Genomic DNA, 26,552 nt, shown 5'->3' with positions numbered 1-26,552 from the left:
ACTTTAGACCCTTTGCAAGGGGAACAGTGTGCACAGGATGAGGTATTACAGAAATGCTTAAGGAGCCAACAGATAAAAGGCTGGAATTCTTGTTAAAATATGCTTTTTCCTTCACAGGTGCCATTACTCAGCCTGCATTCGCTGCAATAGGTGTCTGTCAAACTCTAAGGCTGGGTTCACATTGCAGCGATGCGGGAACGCTGCAAATCCACTGCAGGTTCCCACATCGCATGCCTCCCGGCGGCAGTTCACACTGCCCTATGCGAACTGCTGGGAGTGTCAGTGAAACGTTAATGACACCCCCAGATCAGTTTGCATATCGCAGTGCGATCTGCAAACTCGGACAGGAATCGGATCGCATTGGGGTGAACACCCATGCGATCCGATTCTGCTGTGGACCAAAAAAAAGGGTCCTGTGCGAGTTTGGGCCAGATGCGATGCAAATTTAGCCATACTATCTGTATGGCTGAACACGCATCGCACAGAGATCGGATGTGATTTGCACTGCACTGCAGTGCGGTGCAAATCACATCCGATCTCATAAACCGCTGCAGTGTGAACCCAGCCTAAAGGACCAATTTAGACAAGCCCTTAAAGTGGTTGTAAACCCTTACAAACCACTTTGACCTACAGGTAAGCCTAGATTAAGGCTTACCTGTAGGTCCAAGAAATATCTCCTAAACCTATATGGTTTAGGAGATCTTTGCCCGAAAACAGGCACCGCTGTCTACGACGCATGCACCGTAGACAGTGGCGCACTGAGCGCAGCATTCTCAGCGACGGAGCTGCCGCACGTGTCGGCTCCCGTGCGCATGCACGGGAGTGACGTCATCGCGGCTTCGCCGAATGACAGCGGCGGAGCTGCGAGATCCCACCAACAAGATGGATACGGCGAACTACAGGGGACAGCGGCGACTTCGCTGGCTCCTGTGTCAGGTAAGTGACACATAATGGGCTACTATGCGATGCATAGTAGTCCATTATGCTTTGCCTTTGCAGGGAATGAAAGAGGAAGTAAACTCATCAGGGTTTACTTCCTCTTTAAAGAAGTTCTTGCACAACAAGCCCGGGAATTGTCCAAACTACCAAAAGCATTATGTTTCGCCATAGATTCCATTAAAGATTCTATTCACCAGTAGTCCCGCCTTTATGCTTATGCTAGTACATATGCGTAGAATCCTGTGGTTAAAAAATTGGTCAGCCGAAGCACCATGTAAAAACCTCCTAACTGGGTTTCTTTTTCATGTGGAGTGGCTATTTGGGGATGATTTGAACAAATATTTTAAAACAAATTCTAGTGGGAAAAGTACTCTTTTGCCAGTCAAAAGAAAGTATAAACACCCTTCATTTAACCACTTGGCGCCCATACTACGTCTATTGACGTCATGGGCTTTCGGTGGTTATATCTCAATGATGCCTGAGACCACAGACATCATTCAAATATCGGCGTTTTCAGCTGGCGATTCCCTGCACCATAAGAACGATCATATCGGCTGTTCCGCCACTTGATCGTTCTTACGGACGGCGGGAGGGGACGCCCCCCCCCCCTCTCGCCGCCCTCCGGTGCTTGTACCGACTCACCGCTTCCATCGGTGAGTCGGTTACAGGATCCGCCCGCCCCTGGCAGTTACCATAGAGATTTCTGGCGGACCAGATCGTCCCCGGAGTCTCTATGATCATTCGGAGGCCGAGCCCGATATTATGACGTCACGCCCGGCCTTGGTATTCAAAATAATGGCACCGATTTGGCAGGGAAGCCAGGATCGTTTTTTTTTTTTTTTTTTTTTTATTCTTCCCAGCCTAGAGGTGAGATATGGGGTCTTATTGACTCCATATCTCACTGTAAATATGTCCGATCGTGCCATATTCCTATTACAAGGGATGTTTACATTCCTTGTAATAGGAATAAAAGTCATACATTTTTTTTTTTTTTAAGTGTCAAACAAAAAATAAAAATAAAATTAACAATAAAAAAAAAAAAAAAAAAGTTAAGCGCCCCTGTCCCCGTGAGCTCGCACACAGAAGCGAACGCATACGTAAGTCCCACCCACATATGAAAACGGTGTTCAAACCACACATGTGAGGTATCGCCGCGAACGTTAAAGCGAGAGCAATAATTCTAGCTCTAGACCTCCTCTGTACCCCAAAACATGTAACCAGTAAAAAAATTTAAAGCGTCTCCTATGGGGATTTTTAAATACCAAAGTTTGGCGCCATTCCACGAGCGCGTGCAATTTTGAAACGTGACATGTTGGGTATCTATTTATTCGGCGTATCCTCCTCTTTCACATTATGCATAAAAATTGGGCTAACTTTACTGTTTTTTTTTTTTATTTTTTTTTTTTTTTTTTTTAAGCATGAAACAGTTTTTTTCTGAAAAAAACGTGTTCGAAAAATTGCTGCGAGATAAAAAGTTGCAACGACCGCCATTGTATTCTTTAGGGTCTTTGCTTAAAAACATATATAATGTTTTGGGGGTTCTATGTAATTTTCTAGCAAAAAAAATAGCAATTTTACATGTAGGAGAGAAATGTCAGAAATGGCCTGGGCGCAAAGTGGTTAAACAGGCTCTTTCTCCTGTGCCAGGGCTTCCGCTTCTAGGCAGTGGCGACTGCCTCTGCCGTCAGACTCTAGAGGAAAACCTCAGGGTCAGGCTCAAAAGAAGTCCTGGGGCTGGAAACCCGCAAAGTAGAATCCTAAAGCCTAATCGTGAAGAGGCAATCCCCCCTCACCAAGGTGGTGGGAAGACTCCTGCAGTTTTCAGAAGTCTGGCAAGAGGAAATTCAAGACAGATGGGTCATCTCCATGGTAATGCTGGGATACAAACTGGAATTTCGGGATTTTCCACTGTATCGTATCCTGAGGTCAAGCATTCCCAAAGATCCAGAGAAGACAATTTCTGTTTTGGGCACTAGACCAATTATTATCTCAGGGGGTGATCATACAGATCCCCACAAAAGAGCAAGGTTTGAGGTTTTATTCAAACCTTTTTTATGGTACCAAAACCAAATGGAGATGTCCGACCCATTCTAGATCTAAAAAATCAAAATCAATTTCTGAAGATCTGCTCCTTTCCCATGGAGATGATTGGGTCAGTAGTTTCTATCCTACTAGGAGGAGAACTTCTGGTGTCTATTGACATCAGGGATGCATATCTGCATGTTCCTATATTTCCCGCTCACCAAAGGTTTCTGCGGTTTGAGGTAGAACAGCAGAATTTACAGTTTGTAGCCTTGCCTTTCGGGCTGGCTACAGCACTCCGGTTGTTTTACAAAAGTCCTGGCCCCACCTCTAGCCAGGTTAAGGGCACAGGGCATAACAATCTTGGCATACATACATGATCTATTGCTAATAGACCAGTCGGTGGCTCGTTTGGAGCAAAGCGTATGCATTACAACCAGTTACCTAAAAAATTTGGGTTGGATTCTCAACCTAGAGAAATCTTCCTTAATACCACTAAAAAGGCTGGAGTACTTGGGTCTGATCATAGACACAGCCCAGAAAAAGGTGTTCTTGCCTTAGGCAAAGATCAACTCTATAAGAGAGCTGGTGCAGATGGTCAGGTCAAAAAGCAATTTCTCCATTTGCCTTTTCATGAGGTTGTTAGGAAAGATGGGGGCTTCATTCGAATCGGTTCCCTATGCCCAGTTCCATTCAAGACTGTTGCAAAACAGTATCCTGTCTATTTGGAAAAAACAATTCAAGCTTTAGACTTGCCAATGCGGCTGTCCCCAAGAGTGTCCCAAAGCCTCAGTTGAGGCTTTGGGACACACTTACTAACCCGGAATCTGCTGAAAGGGAAATTCTTCACACCAGTTATCTGGAAAGTTTCAGGCTGGGGAGAAATACTAGAAAAGACAACTGTCCGGGGACAGTGGTCAAGACCCGAAAGAACCTTGCCCATCAATATCCTAGAGATTCGGGCAGTGCGTCTGGCCCTAAAGGCTTGGACTTCCAGGTCACGGGTTTGTCCTGTCAGGATCCAATCTGACAATGCCACAGCTGTGGCCTATATCAATCACCAAGGGGGCACCAAGAGTCTCTCAGCGCAAAGAGAGGTGAACCATATTCTAACTTTGGCAGAAAGCCATGGAACATTCCTATCAACAGTCTTCATTCCGGGAGTAGAGAATTGGCAGGTAGACTACTTGAGTCGCCAGCAGTTATTCCAGGGGGACCATTCTTCACCCAAACATTTTTTGGGTTATTTGCCAAAGATGGGGGACTCCAGATGTAGATCTTCTAGCATCCAGGTTCAACATGACGTTAGTCAACTTTGTGACCCGAACAAGGGATCCACTCACATGTGGAACGGATACGTTGGTGACCTTGTGGGATCAGTTCTCACTGATCTATGCATTTCCCCCTATTCAGTTGCTGCCTCGACTTCTTTGCAGGATCAAGCTGGAAAGAAATCCTAATTCTGGTAGCACCAGCATGGCCCAGACGGTCATATGCAGAAATCGTAAAGACGGCAGTGGAGGGTCCATGGTCCCTCCCACTGAGGCCAGATCTGCTCTCAGGGGGACCGATATTCCATCCTACCTTACGGTCTCTAAGTTTAATGGCTTGGCTATATAAACCCACATTCTGAAGAAACGTGGGCTTTCCCGGTCAGTTATCTCTACCCTGATTAATGCAAGGAAGCCAGCTTCCAGAACTATATATTATAGAGTCTGGAGAGCTTATGTTTCCTGATGTGAATCCAAGGCTTGGCACCCTCTGAGATATATCGTAGGCAGAATTCTTGCTTTTCTACAATTAGGGGTAGAGATGAAGTTGGCCTAGTAAAGGCCAAGTCTCAGCTTTATCGGTCTTATTTCAAAGACTGCTTGCTACACATTCTTTAGTCTGGGGTTTTATGCAAGGGGGGATGCGGCTTAATCTGCCAGTCAAACCTCCTTTGAACTTCAACATAGTTTTTTCAGTGTTACAAAAACAAGCATTTGAACCGACACAGCATATTCCTTTAGTCCTTTGACAAGGAAGCTGGTGTTCTTGGTTGCTATATCCTCAGCAAGGAAGGTTTTGGAATTGGCTGCTTGCTCTTGTAAAGAGCCATGCTTGATTATTCATGAGGACAGAGTGGTGTTACGCCCTCGTCCAGACTTTTTGCCAAAAGTGGTCTCAGGTTTTCACCAAGATATTGTCCTGCCATAGTTTTTTCCAAAACCATGTTCCAGGGAAGAAAAGTCACTACATTGTCTTGATGTGGTGAGAGCAGTGAAAATGTATTTAAAGACAACTGCTCAGATTCGTAAGCCTGATCTCTTATTTATTCTGCCAGAGGGTCCTAAGAAAGGACAGGCAGTGTCGAAATCCACTGTCACTAAGTGGATTTGACAAGTGATAATTCACACTTATGATTTAAGGGGTAAGATTCCCCCTTTTTGCAAGTTAAGGCACAATCTACCAGGTCGGTTATTGCTTCTTGGGCAGTGCGTCACTAAGCCTTCATGGCTCAGATCTGTAAGGCCACAACTTGGTCTTCAGTACATACATTCACAACATTTTATCCGGTGGATGTAAGGAGGTATGAGGATATCGCCTTTGGGCGCAGTGTGCTGCAGGCAGCAGTATAGGTCCTCATGTCTGGGGGTACCCTCTGGGTTGTGTCCCCCTCCCCTCAAGTAGCATTGCTATGGGACGTCCCATTAAGTAAATACTTTAGCTCTGTGTCCCCTGATGTACAATAAAGATAATAGGATTTTTAGAACAGCTTACCTGTAAAATCCTTTTCTTGAAGTACATCATGGGACACAGAGGTCCCTCCCCTCTTTTGGAGTTTAAGTATATTGCTTTTCTACAAAAATTGAGGTAATCCTGATAGGAGGAGGAGTTGTATAGGTAGTGAACTTCCTGTATTGGGTATATCAGTGTCCATCACCTGAAGGTGCCTATATACCCCTTAAGTTTTATTACTTAAGGCTCTGTGTCCCATGATGTACTCCAAGAAAAGGACTTTACAGGATAGCTGTTATAAAAATCCAATTTTTATTTTCCTTGCCAAAAAATGTAACAATTTTATCGGCGTATAACACGCACTTTTTTCCCCTAAAAATCAGGGCAAAATCGTGGGTGCGTGTTATATGCAGATCCCCCGCCGATTGTGAGCCTCACGGTGGCTTTCGGCCACTCTCGTAGTCCCGCCAAGAACGGCCGAGAGCTACCAAGAGCTGCTGAGATACACAGGACATCTGGCTCTGTATCTCGGCGGTGCCATTTTTAAACAGCAAGGCTACACTGACAAGTCTGCACATAACAAGGCTGCACTGACAGGGCTGCAATGAGGGACAATAGGGGTGCAACGGATCGTCACTTATCCGTGATCCGAACAGGTCACCCCGTTCGGATCGGCTCAAACTACGATCCGCGGAGCGCTCCACGGTCTCGGCCTTAGGAAAGGCCGCTGCTTCGGCCTAGTTGCTCTGTGACAAGTGCAGTCACAGCCATCCCTCAATACCCTGCCAATACTCTGCAATACAATACCCTGCCAATACTCTGCAATGCAATACCCAGCAATACGCTGCCAATACCCTGCCATACCCAGCCATACCGTGCAATACTTGGTAATACCCAGCCATACTCGGCGATAGCCAGCTGTACCCAGCCATCATGGTCAGCCAATATTACAGTGGGGGAGATGACGTGGTTATTACAGTGGGGGCTATATGGTGGTGGAATTTTCACAGGTTTTTGCGAATTCAATTATTTGCTGAGCCGAAAAATGATCCGATCCGTGACTCTGATCCGAGGAATGATCCGATCGGTGAGTTTTTTGATCCGTTGCACCCCTAATGGACAAGGCTGCAGATGGACTCTGATAAGGCTGCATTGATGGGCATTTAAATACATTTTTTTCCCTTAAACTTCCCTCCTAAACTTGGGGTGCGTGTTATACTCTGGCGCGTGTTATAAGCCGATAAATACGGTATGTATGTATTTATTTTTAAAAGGTGAACTTATCCTTTTAACCACTTGCTTTATGTGCACTCAAACCCCCTTCTTGCCAAAACCAATGTTCAGCTTCTATAGAGCGAATAGAGCTTTCCATTGGTGGTATTTAATAACTGTTGGGTTTTTTATTTTTTGCTAAAAAAACAAAAACAAAAACATTTTTTTGTAAAAAAACAATAAACAGTTTCATAGTTTTTGTTATAAAACTTGGAAAACTGGTAATTTTTCTCCTACTTTTTTGCACATCCCACCTCCTGGCTGGAAGATGTCCAGCATCATTTAGCCCTTTCCTCCCCAACCTGACTGTCCCTGGCCTGCCCTTTCATTCAGCAGATTTCGGTTTTTTCAGTCATAGACAGTTAGCATCACATGTAGGCCTTAGCAAGGTGTTCAGTATGCAAATGCTGTCTGCACCCCTACAGACATCCCCACCCTTTTTGATTTTCGCATAACTCCTCCCAGGGGCCAGCCCACTGCTTGTATCGGGGCTGATGAGGCATGTGAGGAGTACTGGGTGCTGTGAAGTTTTCAGGTATGTATTATTCTAAGCTGGCCACTACCACCAGCCATGATCTGCCTGCATTGCATGGAAAAGCACAGATAATGGCATCAGTGGGTCTAAATCAGGCATGCAAGTCCGGCCCGCGGGCCAATCGCGGCCTGCATTGCACTTCCGGACGGCCGCCTGGTAATTTTGAAATGTATATCTTTTGTGGCCCCCAACGAATTCCTGAGCGCCAAAGTCCACAAAAGATATAAATGCCTTGGAGGGGACAGAACAAGTGCCGTACAGGATACAGGAGTATGTCCGGTTTACACGGCGTCCTGTGTAAAAGGAAGTCCCGTCTCCTGTGCTGCCATTGGACAACTGTTCTGTCCATCACAGGAGGTGGGACTTTCAATCAAAGAGGCAGCCGAAAAAACAAGAGTTTCTCCTGTTTGTCGGCCCTCGTCCCGCCCCCTCCCGGCAGTACGGTGGGTGTGGCTCTCCCGGCAGTACGGTGGGTGTGGCTCTCCCGGCAGTACGGTGGGTGTGGCTCTCCCGGCAGTACGGTGGGTGTGGCTCTCCCGGCAGTACGGTGGGTGCGGCACTCACGGCACTTGTGAGTCTGCAGATGGGCACTGATTAGGCTGCACACTGACCCTTATTTTGCTTCACAGTTCTTTATTTAAAATGTAAGATTTCTTCCTGAAACGTACTTTTTAAAGTTAAGGTGCATGTTTTAAGCCGATAAATACGGTATACCCAAATAAAATGCCCAAAGCTCATCTGTTCCCCACACACAGCCACAAAGGCAAGAGAATTCTTGTTGCGCCGTGTATTAGTGCTCAAACTAACACACTTAGACCGAATTTTAATGGTTTAAAGAATGTCAAGCAAAATGGTCGGCCCTCAAGCATGTTCACTTCATCAGATCTGGCCCTCTTTGAAAAAAGTTTGGACACCCCTGGTCTAAATGAAGGTTTGTAATGAAAACAGGCTTTAAAAAAAAAATGTAATGAGCATGTTGATGAGAGGGAAAGCGAGGACCAGGAAGGCAAAATATAAACGGATTGCACATCCGTTTTAATGCTTGCCTGGTATAAGCCCTATTCCTCTTCATTTCACATATAATAGAAGTCTATTATTTACATTGGTGGGTCTTCCAGCTGCATTGGAGCAATCTTCTGGGACATTTACCAGTCTGATTATATGTCTAGGGACTAATTTCTCTCCTGCTTTCTTTTTCAGAATGGTCCCTCCCTGAATAATGAGACCCGGGTTCCCCGAGAGCAATTGGTGAGTCAAAAGCAACTTCCTGTCCCCTTTTCAGCATAACTTTGAAATATATTTATTTATTTATTTCAGCAGTTTTCTTTGTGGTATAGAACTTTCGTATTGTGTTACTGTTAGGCTGGCCATACATTATACTATTGTCTTATTAAATTTTCTTATAGATTTACCTTCATCTATGTAGTAGAAGGGCCTGCCTGACTGCATACAAATGTGTTTAGGTGTGACCTCCTATTATATGGTTTTGGTAAATCTAAAGGAAAACTGTATAATTTATGGCCAGCCTTGAGCCCCTTTTCAGACTGGGTGGATTCTGTTGTGATCAGCTCACAGATCCTCTGCCAATCACAGCAGAGCGGGTGGATGACCGATCCGTGACCGCTTAGTATCTGCAGAGCAGACACAGACAGAGCCTGCTCTGCTGTATGAGTGACTGGGAGGGACTTTTAACAATAGGACACTTACCTGTCCTGGAGCCCCACGATGTTGGCATCGCAGCCGATGTTTTCATCAGCTGTAGGGTGCTGCCGCCGCCATTGTGGGTAAGGGTACCCGGCAGTATAGCCTTACAGCTTCATGCCAGGAACCCTACTGCGCATGCGTGAGGCCCCGCCCCTCTCTCCTACTGGCCCAGCGACAGGAGGAGGAGGGAGTCCCGCGGTGATGTCACGGGCCATGGCCTGGACTCCCAGAAGTGGGTACAGGATACATGTCATAGACAGAAATCCTGTCCCCCCCTCCTCTTCAAAAGGTGCCAATTGTGGCACCGGAGGGGGAGAGGAGACAAACGAGTGTAAGTTCCACTTTTGGGTGGAACTCCGCTTTAATGGAATGGGACAGAACAACCCCCCCCCCCCCCCTTCTTCTTTTTTTATTTATTTATTTATTTTTTGTGGATTGGATCAGAAATGGTGGTAAGCGGACGTAAATGGACTCAAGTCAGTTTATACCCGCCTGTCCATAGGAATGCATGGACCTTCCTATGTGGTCCTCCTGAAAAGCTTTGTTAGTGGATGGTGTTTATGATAACAATAAATTAAAGCCGGAAGCTGAACATACACCAGTAGAATTTCGTTCAACATTTTTCATTGTAAGAACATGTGTTCATTTTTCTAATCATTATTGGGGTCAACTTGATCATTTTCAATTTTAATGACAAGAAAATTTGAAGGAGCGCGATGGAAATTTGTTCTTGAATGTTCACATTTCCTCCATTCATTTCAAAATTGAAGGTTAAAAGCAAATTAAATCTTGAACTAGTTTTGAATGGCATTCAAATGTTTTAAGAATTTTGGTACAAATGTTTCTTCATAAATCTCACTACTTTGAGTCCCGCTTCACACTGAAGCGATTCCTGTGCGTTTCTGGCACCGCATCACAACACAATTGCACTTCATTCATGCGAACCACTGCGGGTGTCAATGTTAGCGGCACTCTGAAAATGGTTTGCAAAAAAACGCAGTGTGAATGGCTGAATCGGATGTGTGTAAACACCCTTGCGATTCGATTCCAGTGCAGCAACAAAAAAAGGTGCATGCGCTTTTATTTTTTGTGCAGGTTTGGTGCGATTTTTAACTATACAAAATTAATGGGCTCAAATTGCACTGCAAAGAATTGCATGTGATATGAACAGGAATGCAATGAGATTCCTGTCTGATTCTCATGCAGTTCCCCGCACCGTACCAGTGTGAACTGGGACTATACCGAGGACTTTTTGGCTGCAATGATTCTTCCCTGTGAGTCTGTTTTTCACCTGGACTTTTCATTTGAAATCAATTTCCAACTTGATTTACCAAAGTTTCCTGATTAGGACACAAGCTTGGCCGATTGATTAAGGCTCCATTCACACTTGTGTGACTTTGCCAATGCGACTTTGAGCATGACAAGTCACAGCCTATTCTTTTTTAATGGCACCCATTCAGATCTGTGCGACTTAAAGGTGCCTGCACTATTTTGATGCAACTTGTGTCCAGAGAGTGTAAATTCACACTTAAAGTTGCATGAAGGTTGCGCTCTAAAATCGCACACTGGAGATGTGTAACGTTGGAGTCGTGCAACTGTGAATGGAGTCTAAAGTCTTTGCTTTGAATTGCGGTGGTCCAGCACTTACCACCCCCCCCGGTTACCTTGTGTAAAAAAAAAAAAAAAAAAAAAAAAAAAAAAAATATATATATATATATATATATATATATATATATATATATATATATATATATATATATATATATATATATATATATATATATATATATATATAATATAAAAATTAGGGCTGTTCCTGATTAAAATGTTCGTGTTTGATTAATCGACTAATTTCGATTAATTTTAACGCACATATAGTTTTTTACAATTTTTTTTTAAATTAAACTTTAAGAAAAACTTTAATTACCACCATATATAATCCCCACTGTAATGTCCACATCTGCCGCCCACATCTCCCCACTTCTCCCCCCATAAAGTAATATCCACATCTCCGATTGTCTGCTCTGTCCGGAATAGACAGCAGGCAGACCTGTCCACAGAGTTGACGGCACAAGCAGGCGGATGATGATGTCAGCGCACCTCTACTAGGCCGCCACCGGGTGGACCAAGATGGCCTCCGCTCTGGAGCTATGCTGAAGCCGCGGCCTTCCCTATGGGCGAGACCGATCGATCAAAGAAATTAATGATTAATCAAGCAATTATTCGTTAATTTCTGCAGTGTGTGTATATATATATATATATATATATATATATATATATATATATATATATATATATATATATATATATATATATATATATATATATATATATATCACACACAGCCATAGCCAAAACAGAAGGCAATGTGTTCAGACAACACACAGGACTTTTTTAATATTTGAAGTGAATTTGCACTGCCGCATATATGTGAACCTGCTCCATAGAAAGGGCTGCCAGTTCATATGTCATGCAAATTGGATGTTGTTCAAAATGCATCTAATTTATCATACTGTATTTTTCGGACTATAAGACACACTTTTTTCCCCCCAGAAAAATGTCCCTGCGTCTTATGGTGCGCATATATGTGAGGGATTTTCGTTAACCCCCCCCCCCCCGCCGCCGCCGCTGGCACCACTTGCTTCGTCTCCTGCCACCACACCGGAAGAGAGGCAGGAGAGCGGGGGACAGACTTCCAAACCCCCTGTGGCTGCCAGGCGATCTTCCAGCTGGTTCCTGAGACAGAGAACGGAGCATTCGGCCGCTAAGGCTGCTCTGTCTTCTGTTAGGCGGAATGGATAACATCAGGTAAGGCTGCGTTTGTGGCAATGGTCAGTCTGCATTTTCTGTGGCAATGGTCAGTCTGCATTTCTATGGCAACGGTCGGGCTGTATTTCATGGGCACTTGAAAATATTTTAGTACACCATTTGGTTCAGAATTTTTTTTTTTGGTTTTCAACCTCTAAAACCTATGTGCGTCTTATGGTCAGGTGCGTCTTATGGAGCGAAAAATACGGTATATGTGAACAAAGCCTATAGTTTTACTGGTGTTTTTTGGGCTTTTTTTTTTTTTTTTTTTTGCAACTTTTTAGAAGTGTGTAAGCACTAGAGGGAGGAAAGGGAGAGGAAATTAGGGGTGGAGAGCAACTACTTGAGCGTTTTACAAGCGGTTTTCCACTCCAGTCAGGCATTTCTATTAAAGACTATGGGCCAAAAGCTTCAGAGCTGAGTGTTTTACAAGCAGAAAAAAGCTCAGGTGTGAATGGGACCTAAAGGCTGCCATTTTTGGATTGCTTTTGGAGGTGCCATATAGAGAACTGTCATTTCCATCCTAGCTTCACAACTTATGCTGGCCAAACATTATATGGAAAATTGTCCGAAATTTGGTTCTTTAGACCAGTGGTCATCAACCCCGTCCTCGGGGCCCACTAACAGGCCAGGTTTGCAAGATAACTGAAATACATGACAGGTGATATCATTTGCTGCTCAGTGATTGCAGTATTCTAGTCTGCATCTCCCCCAAGGTAATACATAAAACCTGGCCTGTTAGTGGGTCCTGAGGACAGGGTTGATGACCACTGATCTAGACAGTTTGTTTGTTTTTCAGCCAGTTAATGGGCACAAAATCCATAATCATACATGAGCTGAAAAAACGAAGGCCAAGTTTGGAAATTTTCTGTTGCAGGAACGATAAATTGAAAGGTTAATGTGTTTCCCACCTTAACTGTTTGCACTAGGTATATGTAAAAAAACTAACAAAAAAAATTCATTAATTTATGTCCACTGAACAATTTATCGGTCATTACATGATGGCACCATTGTTTGCACTCATGGCCAAAAAAAAAAAAGGGGGTTAACAGAACTGAGGAAGCTTTGATAGGCTCTCGTTGAGAGTGCCCGGCTATTCCTGCCCTTTCTGCCCAGCTCGTCCAGTCATAGAAGCCGTACCGTACAACTTCTCTGAATGGAGGGGGTGGAGCTATCAGTCTGCCCTTTCTCCATTCATAGAGCCTGTTTCGTTGATCGAAGTGATAGTACCGCCCCTATAAAAAGGGCGGTAATAGTCGGATTCTCTTGATGAGAGCCTGTCAACGCTCCCTCAGCTCTATTAATCCCCCCTGCACCAGATAATTATTATGGAAGGGGGTGGGATGATGAAGATTTTAAGGAATCCAGAAACCAGTAGCACAAGGGACACATCGGATCAATCGTACATTATGTCCCTTGTGCTGATTTTTTTTTTTTTACTTTAGCTAAACTTCATCTTTCAAGATGCATTGACATTACACACAAAAAAATAGTTGTTCTTCTTCTAAAGCCTGTTACCCATATTACAGACAATAATGTCTTTCCTGTGTAAATTTAAATGTCAGGTTCAGAGGTTAATAAACATTTAAAGCCGGGTGTTCCCAGATCCCGCATATTTGGGCAAGGCGTTCCCACAACCTTCAAGCATCTCTCCCTTTTATCCCAGTGCCAGCTCCATGCTGTGTTTACATTACCTCAAGGGATCCCACTCCACCCCACCCAGCCGCACACTCCACAGAGGACTTGGCACCGACAAATAGCTTTTCAAATGTTCACCTGAACAAACGCGGGCAGTCCATGCCAATTGTCCCAGCAGATTCTGGGGGCATGCCATCTATAGTACTCTCAGGAGTCCAGCTAAAAATAGCTCTTCTTTGTCACTGTGGTGCAATGCCATGACACTACTTCTAGTCCTTTGATATACACTATGTTGCCAAAAGTATTGGAACGCCTGCTTTTACATGCACATGAACTTTAATGGCATCCCAGTCTTAGTCCGTAGGGTTCAATATTGATTTGGCCCACCCTTTGCAGCTTTAACTGCTTCAACTCTTCTGGGAAGGCTGTCCACAAGGTTTCGGTGTGTGTCTATGGGAATGTATGACCATTCTCCCAGAAGAGCATTTGTGAGGTCAGGCACTGATGTTGGATGAGAACGCCTGGCTTGGAGTTTTCGCTCGAATTCATCCCAAAGGCGTTCCTTTTGGGTTGAGGGTCAGGTTCCTCCACCCCAAACTCGCTTATCCATGTCTTTATGGATCTTGCTTTGTGCACTGGTCAAAATCATTTGGTGGAGGGGGGATTATGGTGTGGGGGTTGTTTTTCAGGGGTTGGGCATGGCCCCCTTAGTTCCAGTGAAGGGAAGTCTTAAGGCTTCAGCATACCAAGACATTTTGGACAATTTCATGCTCCCGACTTTGTGGGAACAGTTTTGGGGTGGTCTTTTCCTGTTCCAACATGACTGCGGGACAGCAAATGTACACTGTTATACAAGCTGTACACTCACTACTTTACATTGTAGCAAAGTGTCATTTCTTCAGTGTTGTCACATGAAAAGATAGAAGAAAATATTTACGAAAAATGTGTACTCAAACACTATATATATATATTATAATAATATATTTTATGTCCATCAATTTGTGGTCTCTGACCATCTCTTGTATCATGTCTGCAGTCTCTGACCTTCTGATCTGCTGTATCATGTCTGCTAGAGGTTCATCGAATGGAAATTTTGCTAATGCTATTAGCAATGTGTTTAACCACCTCAATACAGTGCACTTACACCCCCTTCCTGACCAGACCAATTTTCAGCTTTCAGCGCTCTCACAGTTTGAATGACAATTACTCATCAGTCATGCAACACTGTACCCATATGAAAAGTTGCGTCCTTTTTTCCACACAAATAGAGCTTTCTTTTAGTGGTATTTAATCACTAGTGGGTTTTTTTTTTTTTTTTTTCTGCTATAAATAAAAAAAAAAAAAAACGTAATTTTTGTGAAAAAAAATGGCTTTTTCTTTGTCATAAAATTTTGCTAATTAGTAATTTTTCTTCATAAATTTTGGCCAAAATTTATACTGCTACATATCTTTGGTAAAAATAACCCACATTAGTATATATTATTTGGTCTTTGAAAGTTATAGAGTCTGCAAACTATGTTGCCAATCACTGAAAATTGATCAAATCTGATCAGGCCTTCAGTAGATCAGGTGTATCTCATTTCTTGAGACCCTAAGAGCCGGTTCACACAGGGGCAACACGACTTCCAACACGACTTTTGGAGGCAACTTGGACGCGACTTGGGGTCGACTTACAACACAACTTTAGGTCGCCCCAGGTCAGGCGACTTTTGCCGTGGCCAATCAGAGAATGAGCTCTCAAGGGGAAACTCCACGCCAAATTAAAAAAAATAAAACGGCGTGGGTTCCCCCTCTGGGAGCATGCTAGGCCCTTAGGTCTGGTATGGATTTTAAGGGGAACCCCCTATGCCGAAAAAACGGTGTGGGGGTCCCCCCGATCCATACCAGACCCTTATCCGAGCACGAAGCCTGGCCAGTCAGGAAGGGGGTGGGGATGAGCAAGTGCCCACCCTGGACCATACCAGGCCACGTGCCCTCAACATGGGGGGGTTGGTGCTTTGGGGAAGGGGGGCGCCCTGCGGCCCCCCACCCCAAAGGACCTTGTCCCCCTGTTGATGAGGACAAGGGCCTCTTCCCGACAACCCTGGCCGTTGGTTGTCAGGGTTTGCGGGCGGGGGGCTTATCGGAATCCGGGAGCCCCCTTTAATAAGGGGGCCCCAAGATCCCGGCCCCCACCCTATGTGAATAGGTAAGGGGTACATCGTACCCCTACCCATTCACCTGGGGAAAAAATGTCAATAAAAAACACAACACAAGTTTTAAAAGTCCTTTTATTAAGCAGCTCTGGGGGTCTTCTTCCGACATCGGGGGGTCTTATGACGACTTCTCCACTGTGTCCGGCGTCTTCTCCCGGGCTCCTCCGCTGTCTTCTTGCAGCTCTTTTACTAGCGGAGGAGCCCAGTCTCCTCCGCCCTCTGTCCTCCTTCTCTCTTCTTTCTTCTTCCGATGTTGACCCGGTGCTGTCTTCCGCTGTACTGGCTTGTGCGACATGTGCGGTGACTTGTATAGGTATGGCGCGTAGTCACTGGATGATGTCACATAGTGAGCCCGCCACTTTATGACGTCACAGTCCCGGGGCATGCTGGGACTGTGACTGTGGAAATAGGTATTCGGGTACTCTGATGGGCTGCAGATAGGTACTGGGGTACTCTGATGGCCTGGTGACAGGTACTCGGGTACTCTGATGGCCTGGTGACAGGTTCTCTGATAGCCTGGTGACTGGTATTTGGGTACTCTGAAGGGCGGTGATAGGTACTTATATGGACTGTGACAAGTACTCTGGTACTCGGATGGACTGTGACAGGTACTCGGGTACTCTGATGGCCTGGTGACAGGTACTCGGGTACTCTGATGGCCTGGTGACAGGTACTCGGGTACTCTGATGGCCTGGTGACAGGTACTCGGGTACTCTGATGGCCTGGTGACAGGTACTCTGCTACTCTGATGGCCTGGTGACAGGTACTCGGGTACTCTGATGGCCTGGTGACAGGTACTCGGGTACTCTGATGGCCTGGTGACAGGTACTCGGGTACTCTGATGGCCTGGTGACAGGTACTCGGGTACTCTGATGGCCTGGTGACAGGTACTCGGGTACTCTGATGGCCTGGTGACAGGTACTCGGGTACTCTGATGGCCTGGTGACAGGTACTCGGGTACTCTGATGGCCTGGTGACAATTACTCGGGTACTCTGATGGCCTGGTGACAGGTACTCGGGTACTCTGATGGCCTGGTGACACGTTCTCTGATAGCCTGGAGACTGGTATTTGAGTACTCGTATGGACTGTGACAGGCACTCGGGTACTCTGATGGCCTGGTGACAGGCACTCGGGTACTCTGATGGCCTGGTGACAGGTACTCGGGTACTCTGATGGCCTGGTGACAGGTACTCGGGTACTCTGATGGCCTGGTGACAGGTAGTCGGGTACTCTGATGGCCTGGTGACAGGTAGTCGGGTACTCTGATGGACTGTGACATGTTCTCGGATACTCTGATTGGACTGTGATAGGTACTTGGTTACTCTGATGGACTGTGAGTGACAGGTACTATGAGGGGTGGTGACAGGTCCTCTTTATTGGGGGGGAGGGGAGCAATCAGTGTGTGTTGGCGTACACTATAAGCGATCAGTGTGTGAGGAGGAGAACCCGGTAACATCTCGTTACTGCGGTTTGTTTACATTTAGTGATCGGCTGTGAAAGGATCACAGCCGATCACGTGGGTAAACAGCCGGCCAATGGCTGTTTACCAGCGTCTGTGACGAGCAGCGTTCCCGGGAACACATCGCCACCGACGTGCACGCGCAATGCGATTGTGCGCATGCGCCATGCACAGTGGGGGTGTGACCATCTGTGATCAGCCGTGATTTCATCACGGCCTATCACGTGGTAAACAGCCAAAAAGTCCTACTAACAGCATCTTTGGAGCAGCGTATACATCCTTCCTTCACCACTCCTGCCCATTGAAATCAATGGGGCAATGTGGCTATACCGCAGGCATAGCGCTGTAGCAGCAGCGCTTTGCAGTGGTTTTAACCCTTTCTCGACTGCTAGCGGGGGTAAAAGCATCCTGTTAGTGGTCAAATAGCACAGCGAAAAATAGCGGTATCATACCGCCGATGCACCCACCGCCCCAGTGTGAAAGGGGGCCTAACTGTCTGTCTGATTTTGCCGCCCTCCAGCCACAGGTGTGAATGAGCCCTTAGAGCAGTGTGCGTGGCGGGGGTGCCGTAGAGCAGTGTGCGTGGCGGGGGGTGCCGTAGAGCAGTGTGCGTGGCGGGGGGTGCCGTAGAGCAGTGTGCGTGGCGGGGGGTGCCGTAGAGCAGTGTGCGTGGCGGGGGGTGCCGTAGAGCAGTGTGCGTGGCGGGGGTGCCGTAGAGCAGTGTGCGTGGCGGGGGTGCCGTAGAGCAGTGTGCGTGGCAGGGGTGCCCTAGAGCTGTGCGTGGCGGGGGTGCCCTAGAGCAGTACGTGGCCGTAGAGCAGTGTGCGTGGCGGGGGGTGCCGTAGAGCAGTGTGCGTGGCGGGGGGTGCCGTAGAGCAGTGTGCGTGGCGGGGGGTGCCGTAGAGCAGTGTGCGTGGCGGGGGGTGCCGTAGAGCAGTGTGCGTGGCGGGGGTGCCGTAGAGCAGTGCGTGGCCATAGAGCAGTGTGCGTGGTGGGGGGTGCCGTAGAGCAGTGTGCGTGGCGGGGGTGCCGTAGAGCAGTGTGCGTGGCGGGGGTGCCGTAGAGCAGTGTGCGCGGCGGGGGTGCCGTAGAGCAGTGCGTGGCCATAGAGCAGTGTGCGTGGTGGGGGGTGCCATAGAGCAGTGTGCGTGGTGGGGGGTGCCGTAGAGCAGTGTGCGTGGCGGGGGTGCCGTAGAGCAGTGTGCGTGGCGGGGGTGCCGTAGTGCAGTGCGTGGCGGCTGTCATAGGACAGGTACACTTCCAATTAATTAAGTAAAGAAAGTAGAGGTGTAACACATGCCATCCTAACGGTTCAGGTTCCACATCAAGATGCCCCAGTCTATGTGCAGCTTCTGGCGGGGGGGGGGGGGGGGGTTTGTTCAGTTGGATGTCTCAGAGACACTTTAGGCGAGATAAATAGGAAAAAATGGAATTACGTTTAAATTGCTTTTAGAGACCAGATTTCCATGTCATCAGAGCGTGCCTAATGTACGGGCTAAGTAGTTCAGCAAGCCTGTGTTTATATTGCATCAATCACATATAGGGGGATGATATAGATATGCAGTGCAGAAGCCTCATCGACTGGGCCCTGGGGACCCCGCTCCAAGCTGGAAGATTGAATGGGCGTTTCTACTCTAAATACATCTTCTTTTCCAATTTCCACTCTTTCTCTAAATGCGGCCAACAATATTTACTGCTTACCATTTTAGAAAGGCAGAGATTATTAAGACAACACAGACGACATTAAATTAGGTCACTGCATTTTTTTTTTTTCTGCTGTAAGTCTTCGAGGTGTGTATATACTCCACATGTGGAGGGTGACCGTTTTTTGGTGGATTTGATTTATTTAAGGGTCTACAGAAGAAAGCTGGAAGCCAATGGAAATTGGCTTTTTTTAAAACAAAAATATCGACCTATATTTATTATGTTTTTATTATCTTTATTTCCATGTCATAAACCTAAAGACACGTATCCTAAAACGAATATTATTATGTTTTGTTTGGTGGGTGGTGAGTTGAAACTTGTGCTGGGCTCAAAGGGGAGCCGGTAGGAAGATATCATTACCATGTTTTAAAGCGGGAGTCTGCAGCTTTAAAACATACTGCAGCTGCTGACTTTTAAAATAATGACACTTAGGCCGCGTACACACGCGGGGACTGTTCGCTCAACTTTGTCCGTCAAACAGTTTCAGCGGACAGTCCGCTCAAAATTAGCCACACACGACGAACGAACAGTCCGCTGAAACCGTGCGCGATGACGTGAACGGCACGTACGACGGGACTAGAAAACAACGTCCTATACACTGCAATGCAAACTTCGGCGTGTAAATCCTTTCTGAGCATGCGCGGAACTTAGTTTGACGAACAAGCCTACACACGAGGGGACTGTTCGCTGAAACAAAGTTTCAGCGGACAGTTTTTCGGAATTTCCGAAAAACTTTGTTCAGCAGACTGTCTGCTGAAACTGTCCGCTGAAAGCCCACACACGAGCGGACTGTCCGCCGAAACACTGTTCAGCGGACAAAGTTGAGCGAACAGTCCCCGCGTGTGTACGCGGCCTTACCCGCCCAGCGCGCCCGCGATGTCGGCACCCGAAGCCGATCTCTCGATCGTCTCTCGGGTGCTGCTGCCGCCATCTTGGGTATGGGAATCAGGAAGTGGAGCCTTTCGGCTTCATTTCCCGGTTCCCTACTGCGCATGCGCGAGTCGCGCTGTGCAATAAGGACGGTCCCGCTGCCTCTGGGATCTGTGTGTTTCCCAGCAGGCAGCGGGGGACCTTCGGAAAGGGGCGTAGATTATGCGGAAAGGGGCCTACCTTCTGCAGAATCTACGCCGGAAGTGGGTGCAGATACCTGCACTGTACAGGTACCTGCACCCCCCTCCCCCCTGAAGGGTGCCAATTGTGGCGCCGGAGGGGGGAGGGTTCCAATGAGCGCAAGGTCCACTTTAGGGTGGACCTCCACTTTAAGCAGTATTGCTGCCTCTGTTCAAACGCTAAGGCTGCGTTCACACATGTGCGGTGCCAATTGAAGCTCCGTTTTCACAGCTAATTGACAAAGTAGTTGTTCAGCGTTTCACTTCAGTTTTTGATCAGGTCAGGTTTACATTGGGGTCAGGTAGAGCTGCACGATTCTGGCTATAATGAGAATCACATTTTTTATTTATTTTTTGCTTAGAAGATAGATCACGATTCTCTCATGATTCTCGCAGCGCAACATCATCTTGCACATTAAAACAAAAAAAATTGTACAAACTTTACTGTTTCGTTTTTTTTATTTTATTTATTGAAGTGTATTTTTTCCCAAAAAATTGCATTTGAAAGACCGCTGGGCAAATCCAGTGTGACATAAAATATTGCAGCAATTGCCATTTTATTCCCTAGGGTCTCTGCTAAAATGTTATATAATATATAATTATAATATAATATATGTGTGTGGCGGCAGCTCCTGACGAGCACGCGCTATGCATTTTTCTAAAGTTAAAGTTGCCTAAACTGCAATGTCATGGGGTTCTGATCCAGAATGAGGTGCTGACTTCATGGTCCTGGTCCTCCTGACCAGCCCCCAGGAAGGCTATGGCCTGGGGTGCGGATCCACCCGACTTCAATGTCTCAGGGCTGGCTAGCCCGAGGCAAGGAAACTAAAGGAAGGATTCTGAGGTGGTTGGGTGCCATCTCCGGTTCGGGAGAGACCCAGTGACTTCAAGCATTCCAGGGGAGGACTCTTCAGAAGAACACCACGTACGGGTTGGTTTTCTTAACAAGAGCCTGGAACGGCTGAAGTAACCGAGAGAATCCGGTCTTGTGAATATCGCCAAGCTGGCTGAGAGATCCAGGTATCCTAAAAGTGTTCTACAGCTTAGTTTCCCTACGTGTCCTACAACAATGTCTGTCTGTGGCAGAGACATTATCTTGTACGTTTCTAAGAGTACCTGAACCTCCTTTCCAACCCTCTGATCCCAAGTTGAAAGACTGTTCAATTGTCTGAGTTTTGCAAATAAAATCCATTCAAGTGGATCTATTGTCAGTCTCAAGTTATTGGGCCATTTACCACGGGACATCCCCTAGACGTGCAACAAGGAGAACGGAAGGGAACTGAAAGCCCAAAAATAACCAGCAGCTCCTTCAGGGGATAGTTATATGTATGTATATGTGTGTATATATTGTGTATATGTAATTTTATAGCAAAAAATATTGATTTTAACTTAAGAAAGAAGTGTCAGAAAAAGATTTAGACTTTAAGTGGTTAAACTTCCTGCATTTACAGTGGTTGAAAGCTTGGCAGACTGCCCAGATTATTTGTTTACATACAGAAGTTCTATCCCTTTGATCTAAGAAGTAAATGTTAGTTTCAATGTTTCAAGTTGTAAACTTGGCAGATTGCCCAGGATGTTTTCTTTTGAGAGCAGATAATCAATCAACTTGTTTATATGGAAGAATTGCCTACTCTCAGCAGGAGAGATCTTGGGGGGAATCGAGATCATGTTTTTTTTTTAACAATTAATCGCGCAGCTCTAGGGTCAGGTCAGGATTTTATCCTGTTCACAACGGAATGCATCTGCGAATCAGATGCGTTCCTATAGAAGCTAATGTGCTTGCAATTCGTACCGCAATGCCCAGAAAACGCATTTTTGTTAGGAAAATGTAATAAAATATTTTGCGGTGCTTATTCCTATCTATTTTGTAACAGTATTCACAGTAGCTTGCTCACTGTTATGTGCTTTGTACACTAACATGCACCACAATATTTAAAAGTGCAGCAATACTCTCATAATCCATTTATATATATATATAATTTGTTATTATATGTACGTGTGTGTGTGTGTGTGTGTGTGTATTACATATGTATTACACACCAGTAATGAAACCAATCGAAGTTTTCTTAATAAATCTTGTCCACAAATATAATATTGTTCTCAGTCCCATGTGCTGGAAATGATATATGTGAAATTTCTCTTTGTGCCTCCTATATAAATCTGTACAAATCACTCCACTGCAAAACAAGTAGTCATCCACCCCAGTGCTCCACTGCAGATGTGCTTTTATTTTATGAAATGTGACTTTCACATTATAAAAGTCTGATCAAGCCTTTTTATCTTTCCAGGGATCGAGAGATATCAAACAATGTCCACTCCTCCTCTCCACTCAAATATAACTCAAATCAAATAAAAATAAAACTGGACTGCATCTACATAGTGTTTACTGTATAAAAACGCCCATTTGTTAAAACCAGTAAAAAAATGTGCTTGCATAATATTGGCCATTTGTTCGTGCACCCAGGTAAAACTGCCTCAGTTCAAATCACTGCAGTATTGTGTATAGTGATGTATACTGCTGTTTAGCCTCAAACGCCAGTTTGTGCTTGATGACATCACACAGCTACACCCTAGGCGCTTCGTCACATTACGTGACTTGAGGGGAACATGTGATGAAGCACGTAGGCTGGAACTGGGTGAAGCGACTTATGTGTCCAGAGTCGTCCATGCAGTAGGTGAGTTTGTGTTGCAGTGGGACATGGCCCTTACTCCAAAGCACCCACCCCCCCATGTTGAGGGCATGTAGCCTGGTACGGTTCAGGAGGGGGATGCTTGATCGTCCCCCACCCCTTTTCCTGACCAGCTGGGCTGCGTGCTCAGATAAGGGTCTGGTATGGATTTTGGGAGTATTTTCAGCGTAGGGAGTTCCCCTTAAGGCTGGGTTCACACTGCTGCGGGGGGAGATCCGGATGTGATTCGCACCGCAAATCACATCCGATCTCCGTAGCGATGCGAGTACAGCCATACAGATAGTATGGCTGAATTCGCATCGCTCCCGCAGAAAACTCGCACGGGACCCTTTTTTTGGTCCGCAACAGAATCTGATCGTATGGGGGTTCACACCATGCGATCCGATTCCTGTGCGAGTCGGCAGATCGCACTGCGATATTCGGACGGATCTGGGGGTGTCATTAACATATCATTGACACTCCCAGCCGTCCGCATAGGGCAGTGTGAACTGCCGGCGGGAGTAATGCGATGCGGGAAAACGCCGCGGATTCGCGGCGTTCCCGCATCGCAGCGGTGTGAACCCGGCCTAAAATCCATTTCAGGCTGAAGGAACTGGTATGCTCCTGGAGGGGATCCCATGCTTTTTTTTTATTTAAAATTTGGAGTGGAGTTCCCCCTCAAGATCATCAGAGCACAAGTCGCATGCCAAGGTCAGATCATGCAAGACAGCGATCAGACTTTGATCCCACTTCAATGATAGTTAATGGGCTGAAGTAGGATCAAAGTCACACTAAAGTAGTTCAGGGAGCATTGTCAAAGTTGGACCGACTTTTTGTCGGACCAGTTAAGACGGCTCCCATAGGGAAACATTGATTCTTACACGTCATGCGACATGAGCGTTTGTCGCACCAGTGTGAACCCGGCCTTCGTCAATCAACCCACATATCTTTATTTTGACAATATTTCATACACAGTCACTTCTTGGGCCTCCTGCACACTGGTTTCTTGTAAACGCTGTTTATTCCGAAAGGAGAAAATCAGCGTGTTAAACTCACTCTATGCTGCATTTTTTTTTCAAAACCGTTTGTATGAGTTTAGTGAGTTTATTTCATTAGCCAGAATTTTAGTCGCGTTTAACAGCGTTCAGTGTTTTTTGTGGTGAAAATTTCCTCCCATTAACAGGATTTTAAGGCATTCAGAAAACCTCCTTTAAACTCCCCTGCTACTAAATGGCTAAAAACATCCATGTATGCATGGATTAGGGATAACTTAGAGGGGAGTTTAACCACTTCTAGCCCAAGGGCGTCCTGACTTCCTGGACTTTGAGTGGTGAGATCTGAATGATGGACGATTCTGCGCACAGTCAGAGCAATCATAGCGGCAGTTCAGCCGCTTTACCGTTCTTTCCGGAGGTGTGAGGGGGCATTACCCCAAAACCCCCCCCCCACCCCGCTGCCCTCCGGTATGATCAGCAAGCCGGAGAACGAATCGGTCGCTTACCAGAAGTTCATCACATTACGTCCGGACCGGCAGATGTAAACAAAGTTGAGGATGTAGCTGGAAAGGCTGACACACATACATATGAACTGCCTTAGCCTTTCCAGCCACATCCTTGGCTTTGTTTACATCTGCCGGCCCAGACGTGATGTCATAACGTCACACCGGGCCTCCAAGGGTCATAGAGATGACTCAGGACCATCTGATCACTAAGGATGAGCTCCGGCGTGTTTGCAGAGCCGCCAGGAAGTCAGTACTGCGCTGCGCTAATCGCAGGCAGTGAGACATTGTCGCCATGCGCGGCTGCAGAGATCGGGAAATGTCTCACTGCCTGTGATTATCACAGGGTAGTGCCGACTTCCCGGCGGGCTCTGCACATGGGGTGTGCGAACACGCCGGAGCTCATCCTTACTGGTCACCAGAAATCTCTATGATGATCATACCAGAGGATATATGATAATATATATATATATATATATATATATATATATATATATATATATATATATATATATATATATATATATATATATATATATATATATATATATATATATATAAAATATATATATTTTTATCTCTGCCTTTCCAGCCTAGAGGAGTGATGTGACCCCACATCTCTCCATAAAAAGGACCGATCACGCACTATTCCTATTGCAAGGAATATTTCCATATTGCTCGCGCACAGTAGCAAACGTATGCGTAAGTCACGACCACATATGTAAACGGCGGTTAAATCGCACGTGAGGTATCGCTGCGTAGAACAATTCAAGCCCAAGACCTTCTCTAATGCCCTGTACAGACGGTCGGACATTCCGACGACAAAATCCGTCGGATTTTTCCGGACGGATTTTGGCCTAAATTTGCGTTGCATACACACGGTCTCAAAAAGTTGTCGGAAAATCCGATCGTTCAGAACGAGGTGGCCAGTAGCCAATAGCTTTCGTCTCGTAATATATTCTGAGCATGCATGGCACTTTGTGTGTCGGAATTGTCTACACACGATTGGAATTTAAACGACGAACACAGGATCTGAAACTTTGAGTGTCGGAAATTCCGACGGAAAAAGTCGCACATGATCGGAATTTACGACAACACCGTCCGATCGCACATTTTCTGTCAAAGTCCGACCGTGTGTACGGCGCATAATTCTAAACATATAACCTGTAAAGATTTTTAAAGCATCGGTTATGGAGATTTTTAAGTACCAAAGTTTGGCGCCATTCCACTAGGGACATGCTAGGTATCTATTTACTCAGCATGCCTGCCTCTTCCACATTATACAAAAAAAATATTGGGCTAACTTTACTGTTTTTTTGTTTATTTGTGAAACGTGAAGCATGTTTGAAAAATTCCTGCGCAAATACAATGTGACATAAAAAGTTGCAATGATCACAGTTTTTTATTCCCTAGAGTCTCTGCAAAAAAAAAAAAATGTGTGCGTGTGTGTGTGTGTGTGTGTGTGTGTGTGTGTATATTTGTGTATATATATATATATATATATATATATATATATATATATATATATATATATATATATATATATTATATATTACAGTATGTTTATGGGCTCTAAATAATTTTCTAGCAAAAAAAAAAGATTTTTACAGGAGTGCCAGCATAAGTCTGGTATAAAAGTGGTTGAAAAGGAGGTCCAACTAAAATTTTGTAGCTGCTGACTTTTAATATTAGGACACTTACCTGTCCTGGAATCCAGAGATGTCGGCACTCCAGCCAATGTTGCCACCGCCATTGGCTGTAAGGGAAACTGGCAGTGAAGCCTTGAGGCTTCACAGCCGCTCCCCTACCGCACGTGCGTGAAGCACGCTGCGCTTTGTTAATGGCCCGACAGCGAGGTAAGGAGGAGGGGGCCGAACTTCTAGGGGTCGTCACCGCAGCCAGGTCTCCTAGAAGTGGGGATGGGGGTTGCCTGCCAAAATTCTTGTACCAAGATTTGGAGAAGGCGGAGGGCAATGGAAGGGACTTTTTCTGATATTTAAAAATAATACATTTTCTATAATTTAGTGTCAGTTTGAATGCTACTTATCTGGCTGTCTGTGACTTTTTTTTCAACAAGTTTGCATCTAGTGTAGTCGAGACTTCTAATCTTCATATTTTTAATTGCATCTTAAACACAAACTGTTGTGGCCATTAAAGCCTCGTACACACAGATTTCCCTCCATTTCTTTGTTGCTTGCTAGTCTCAAGTTGAAAGTGAAGAGCTTACTCGCCATACGAAAATTCTCATACGAGAGAATTCAACTTCAGAAGTGAAGTC

The 26,552-nt window shown here is 45.6% G+C and overlaps 1 protein-coding gene across 1 annotated transcript in view; it reads left to right on the top strand.

The window, feature by feature from the left end:
• Positions 1–26,552, top strand: part of PEX14 (peroxisomal biogenesis factor 14) — a 249,503-nt gene that overhangs the window by 10,227 nt on the left and 212,724 nt on the right. Inside the window, exon 2 of the mRNA XM_077457989.1 lies at positions 8,690–8,737. Coding sequence (XP_077314115.1) covers positions 8,690–8,737 — 48 coding nt within the window. The remainder of the gene's footprint in view (positions 1–8,689; positions 8,738–26,552) is intronic.

The sequence above is a fragment of the Lithobates pipiens genome, unplaced genomic scaffold (assembly GCF_037356315.1).
Source record: "Lithobates pipiens isolate NorthernLeopardFrog02 unplaced genomic scaffold, aLitPip1_a1.2 Scaffold_27, whole genome shotgun sequence".
Taxonomy (NCBI): Eukaryota; Metazoa; Chordata; class Amphibia; order Anura; family Ranidae; genus Lithobates; species Lithobates pipiens.
Note: the sequence above shows the minus strand (reverse complement) of the source record. Positions and strands in the feature narration are given on the sequence as shown.